This window comes from Cucumis melo, chromosome 6 (assembly GCF_025177605.1).
Source record: "Cucumis melo cultivar AY chromosome 6, USDA_Cmelo_AY_1.0, whole genome shotgun sequence".
In the NCBI taxonomy this organism is placed as follows: Eukaryota; Viridiplantae; Streptophyta; class Magnoliopsida; order Cucurbitales; family Cucurbitaceae; genus Cucumis; species Cucumis melo.
In genome coordinates, this window is record NC_066862.1 from 265,804 (window position 1) to 271,880 (window position 6,077).

The following is a 6,077-nucleotide window of genomic DNA, read 5'->3' on the forward strand; positions in this document are numbered from 1 at the left end:
CCAGTAGCTATAGCCTCCTTCCAAATATTCATTCCAATTATTATACACCGCCGTTTCCCACCTCTGTACTACCAATATAATGGATAAAAGAAATATGAATGTGTGAACTCTATTTTACACGGCTCTATCATATCTTTCCCTGTATTCTCTTGCTATTTGTCTCAATCAATTTTTTAAACACTTCTTCAGACATTGCAAAATCTAACGTGGATGAGTTAAAAAGAAATTTCGAAAGACTGAGGTAATTAAAAAAGTTGGTATGTGGAAGGTTGGGTAATATATCAAGCAAAAAAGGTTTGACGGAAAAAAAATCATCCTTGAAAGGTAGCAAATCTTTTGGGTTAATAGGCAAAATTGTCCCAAGGTTTTGACATGGTGGATTTGATTATGTCTTAATATTAATTTTCATAAATTTCTTTGCAAAAGAGAAATATAATCTCAATTGCAAGTTAGACCTGAATTTTCATTTTATTCTTCAAGGTCTTTTTAAAAATATAACCGTCACTTTTAAAAGTTTGTTTCTTCGTATTTTTAGCGAAAAATATGATGATATATTTTGTTTATAGTCCACCGCCAGATCATATTTTTCAACACCATTCTAAGTTGGAAAGAAAAGGATAATATTCTTTTAAGTTCATAGGCCTAACTAAAATTCTATTCTAAAGTCTAAGGTCTTAATTAAAATAATTTATAAAAATTCAAAAATATGATTGGAAAGTTCATTTATAGCTAAAAAGAGTTTAGTTGACACTTACATGTATTTGTGAGGATAAAAAAATCTCATATTCCAATCTTCCATCTCCAATTTGTACCGAAAAATTACATTTATCCATACCACGTCACTTTCTAATGATTTTCATTTTCATAAATGTTGATGAAAAGAATATTTGGAAACAAATGAAAAGTTTGTTGTTAACCATTAATTATGAAATTTTAAAAAATATTGGACTCCAAATTGTATTGATTATGCAATTACACTGGTTAATTTGGTGAAGGAAAACTCAATAACATACTAAACAAATCTAAGAATAGTTTATAAAAAGAAATAGTTATAAACATAACAAATTCAAAATAGTAACACATACAGCAACATTTTAAAAATATTACAAATATAGTAAAATCTAATCTAGTTTAGATTAGCATTACCTAGACTTGTATTTTTATAAAATATTATTATACACTTAATTATTATTCATATAATCTTAAAAGAAAATGTATAATGTAATTTGTGATCCGAAAAGATAAGGAACCCAAATGTGAGGAAGACGGAGGATGTGAATGACGCATCATGAGATGAGCAGCAGTTCACTGACTCCACTCAGGAGGCGGGCGTTTCCGTAGGCCATTTCACTTTCGTTTCTGAAGCTATGGAGAGAGGAAAAAAAAGTCCCCACAACTGTCTCTCTCCGCTGCTGGACAAAACTGTCACCGCCAATAATGCTTGGGGCATTCTAATTCAAACTAACACGCCCTTCTTTTCTCTTATCTCTGCTTTCGGATCCATCAACTTGGTTTGAGTTTGAGCTTCAAGTATATGCGAGACTTGTAGTATATCTTCTTGAACTCTCAATCTATTTATTTACCGCCCTTTGTTTGTCTTTACTGCCTTTTCCACCTCCTCTTCATCACTGTTTAACCTCTCAGCTTCCTCTTCGGAGAACAACATTCTTCTCCTCTAGCCATAGCATTTAATATTATTCTATAAAGAGTATCAACTGCTCCAAAAACGAAGGAATATGTTTTGGGTTGATATGGGGTCTCCTTCTGCTCATTGGGTATTACATTTAATGCTATTGTTTTGTTAGCATCACTGTGAAATGCATGTTGTTACCTCTAGACAGAGAAGTAGAAAGGCTAAATTAACACACTTCAGAACTGCTCTGCCGTTCAAATGGAGAGGCTCCAAGGACCAATTAATCCTTGCGTATGATAAATGCTATCCCTCTCTTTTTCTATTTATTTCCGTTTTCCTTTTCCATGGTCACCCACTTTTAGCATTTTCTTTTCACAACAAGTGCACTGCATTCATTTAATTCTTCAAATGCTTTGCATTGAATGGCTTTGTGTAATTTCTCCAGGATGGATATTAAAATATATACTTTGTACTTCAAATGAACGTGTTTTGTTTCTTATTATATATTTCACTTCTCACTCTGGATTCTATTCTTTTCAGCTTTATGGTGAATATTCAGAGACAGGTTGCTCGGAACAAGAATTCTCAAACTTGGGATTTGAAGAATCAGAAGAAGTTTGTTTACTAACCTCAAGTTTGGAAGATAAAATACCATTCCTTCAGATGCTGCAGAGTGTGGAATCGCAGTCATTCAAGGAACCTAACTTTCAAAGCTTGCTGAAGCTGCAGCACCTAAACAAACCATGGGAAGAGGGGGTTAGTAAAATTCAGGAGCTTGTAGAGTTGTTTTCTTCACCTATAAACTCAGAAACGAAGGACCAAAATCAACCTCCAAATTCGGACAGAGTGTTCTCAGAGTGTAACCAAAATCAAGGCTTATCCCAGACCCAAATGACAAAGTTTCCTCCGGTCATCAAGGAAAGAAGAAAACGAAAGAGATCCAAACCAACAAAAAACAAGGAAGAAGTAGAGAGCCAAAGAATGACCCACATTGCTGTTGAGCGCAACCGGAGACGGCAAATGAACGACCATCTCAACGTTATCAAGTCTCTCATACCTACGTCCTATGTACAAAGGGTATACTAAAACAAAATATCGAAATTTTAGTTTTCAAAGATCATGTTGTTTTCTTTGGTACTGATTAATTAAGAATGTCACATGTTGATTTGACCCGTTTTTTGTGCACATGACCAGGGTGATCAGGCATCCATAATTGGGGGAGCAATAGACTTCGTGAAGGAATTGGAGCAGCTACTTGAATCTTTGGAAGCACTGAGGAAAGAAAGAAAGGGAGCGGAAGGTGAGTGTAAGGATGAGCAGTCAGAAGTGCGAGTGGCATCAAATAGGAGAATAGGAGAAGGGGTTTGCGCCGAGCTCAGGTCAGAAGTCGCTGAGATTGAGGTTACAATGATTCAAACCCATGTAAACTTAAAGATAAGATGCCGCAAAAGGCAAGGTCAGTTGTTGAAAGTCATTGTTGCTTTAGAAGATCTTAGGCTCACAGTTTTGCATCTCAACATAACCTCACAAACCGCTGCCACCATGCTTTACTCCTTTAATCTAAAGGTATTGCTCTGCTATTATTCATTATTGCCTTTTTCTTTTCTTCTTTAGCGTTTGGATAGAGGGGTGGAAAAGTAGACTACTACTCTGTGTCCTCCATCTGTAGTCAACCTCAACTAGTCTGACTTTGGAACTCAAGCACAGTGCTTCTAGTTTCAACTTCCAAGAGGCCGGCTCTGTTCCTACTTCTTTTGCTTTTTGTTTTTTCTAAAAAAAATATTTAACAGTATCTCGGTGCAAGACTCATCTTTTTCGCACAGAAAAGAGCATGCATTATTTATAATTGCATGTACCATTCTTGTGGCTAAGATGGCTAAGAAATATGATTATCTTTGATTCGGTTGGGAGTAAGATTGTTTTAACAAACGAGGGTCTTTCGTTGGTTGCATGTGAATCCAGATAGAAGATGAATGTAAGCTAGAATCAGAGGAGCAGATTGCAGCAACAGTTAATCAAATATTCAGTTTTATGAACAATGGCAGACTGGTCAATGAGGCCAAAGGCAAATTTCAGGCAGTACAGTGGCAGTCGCTGACTATGGAAGAGGACCCCCCCTTTCCTCCCCTATTTCCCATTCGAAAAAAGGAAAAATAGAAAATCCAAGCTAGGCAAATAAGGAGGAGGGTAAGTTGGAGTGCGTGTGGCTTGTGGGCACCTCGAATACTGTTCTCTAGTGTACCACAGATGGGTTGGTCAAATGGTTATGGCAGGCTTAAAACAAGTGTTTGTCGTCTCCTACTTTACTCAAATTCATAAATCTTTTACAAAATAAATTAAACAACACAGCTTTTTTATATTCGTTTTCTTATTGGGATTTGGGTTTGAGCCATGCGCAAGAGGATGAGAGACGTATTGCGCATAGTCATTCATTCATATTTTTATTTTCATTGATATGAATTTTTTCATTGAGTTTGAGCAGCGGAGAACTGATAAAAATATCACATTTTGGAAGCAAATAATTAGAAATGAGAAATACTCAGTGCATCTCGTACATCACATTGTTGATGAATTCTTTTAATTTTTTTTTATAAAATATTTAATTGTTCATTTGATATGAGTGATGAGGTGAGGATGTACAAAAATGAGTGCATCCTTGTACTAATTGTTGTATTATTCTTAGGAAGCACCTAAGTATTATTTTTTAGAAATTATTTGCATCCACATTTACATTTAAATAGATTTTAAATTAATCTTCAATTAACGGGTCAATTGCAAAATTAGCATTAACAGACTTCATTAATGTTAATTCCGGTCCATTTTCTAGGGTTGGGATGATTCTTCCGGAGATAAGATGTTGGATGGGCAAACTTCAATGTAAATAACCTATCCTTCATTCCTCAAACTTGTAACCAAGCGATTATGAATTGGCTTATTGGGCTTGAGTTAATTATGGGAATTGAGAGTTTGGCTGATAATACACACTTGGTTATCCTTGTCTCCATCTCTTTTGATGTTTCTCACCGTAATACTCACACAAATATAGGATCTAAATGACCAATTTATACATATTTATTATTAATAATATATTAAAAAATGAAATGATGGAAGTGGACAAAGATTAAGATTTACGTTTATTAGATATCTTATGTAAATATGATACGTGATTATTTCTAAACGGTAATATTATAATCAAAATTATCTTCTTTTTTTCTTTTTTGACGATTTTGTTCAAAAACCATTCCCTCCCGGTCTCTCTCTCACTTTCCGCTCTCTCTCTTCGTTCATTATTTATTTTGTTTTGCATTGTTTTTCATATATTTCACGTAATTTAATAATTTATTATATATACTTATTATATTTCATCAAATTTGCATTGATTTTCATATAATGGAAGTGTTAAAGGAGATGACCATCATAATATTCAGAAATTTTGGCGTACCTGACAAAAAATAATAGAACTAGACGTGTTACTGCTTACGTATTATTTTAAATATATAGGTGTATATATAAATCACAATATAAAATTGTTTTAAATATGGTAATATATAATAGTATATATTGTTTACGAAACATTTACATGTAGATATTTTGTACAAGATGACCGGAATATGTCATAATGAAACAAAAACAAATTTAAGAACATGAACAGAATATTGAATGGTATATAGCATATAATATTATATAAATGTAAATATGTAATAATAAAAAAAATACTGATCTGTTACATAATATGTGTATGCAATGATATATAAATTGAGTAAAAAAAGAGAAAAAAAATCTGCTTATGTATTATTAAATATATGCAGTAGTATATATATAATAAATCACAAAATATAAATGTATTATTCGGTAGCATATGTAAAAAATCAAAATAGAAGGAACATTAGCGGAATATATACTACAAAACGGAAGAAGAAAGAAAAAGATTTTGAAGGAAAAAAATATATGCTACAAAACGAAATAAATAATATAAGAAATGAAAAAAATAAAGAACAATTTTTTTTTGTAATAGAAATCGGGAAAGAATGTCGACCCCGTAATTAATTATAGTGAGAAAATAACTTTTTGTTTGAATGAATTTGAAAATATTTATTTGTAAGATAACTAAAAATATTATTATCATATAAGATAATAATTTAAATCATTATAAAGGTAACAAATATTACATTAATAAATACAAACATACATGTATTAATAATTAAGAAAGTTACGATAGATATAATAAATATGGTTGTTGGTAAGTAAGAGAAATATTGTTTAAGATTTTTGAAATTATTATTTTCAAATAATTATATGAAGATTAAAATTGTCATAAAATACTACAATTTCATGCCTAAGATAATAATTGAAAATCAGAACATTTGTGAAATACCATAAAAAAATTTGGTGATTTCTCTTAAATTTTTCCAGAAATAATAACAAATATGGGCAGTTTTAGAAT

At 32.2% G+C, this 6,077-nt stretch overlaps 1 protein-coding gene across 4 annotated transcripts; it reads left to right on the forward strand.

Moving 5' to 3' along the window:
• Positions 1 to 1,244: 1,244 nt before the first annotated feature.
• On the forward strand, positions 1,245 to 3,992 carry LOC103483091 (transcription factor bHLH70). 4 transcript variants are annotated; one of them, XM_008439526.3, is made up of 4 exons: positions 1,245 to 1,924; positions 2,174 to 2,710; positions 2,828 to 3,199; positions 3,596 to 3,992. In XM_008439526.3, the coding sequence occupies exons 1-4, from the start codon at positions 1,892 to 1,894 to the stop codon at positions 3,788 to 3,790; spliced, it is 1,137 nt and encodes a 378-aa protein (XP_008437748.1). In that variant the 5' UTR covers positions 1,245 to 1,891; the 3' UTR covers positions 3,791 to 3,992. The 4 variants fall into 4 exon arrangements, with proteins under 4 accessions (XP_008437748.1, XP_050942168.1, XP_050942169.1 ...); XM_051086211.1 differs by having other exon boundaries at positions 1,262 to 1,924; positions 2,828 to 3,089; positions 3,248 to 3,992; XM_051086212.1 differs by having other exon boundaries at positions 1,262 to 1,924; positions 2,828 to 3,089.
• The last annotated feature ends 2,085 nt before the right edge of the window (positions 3,993 to 6,077 follow it).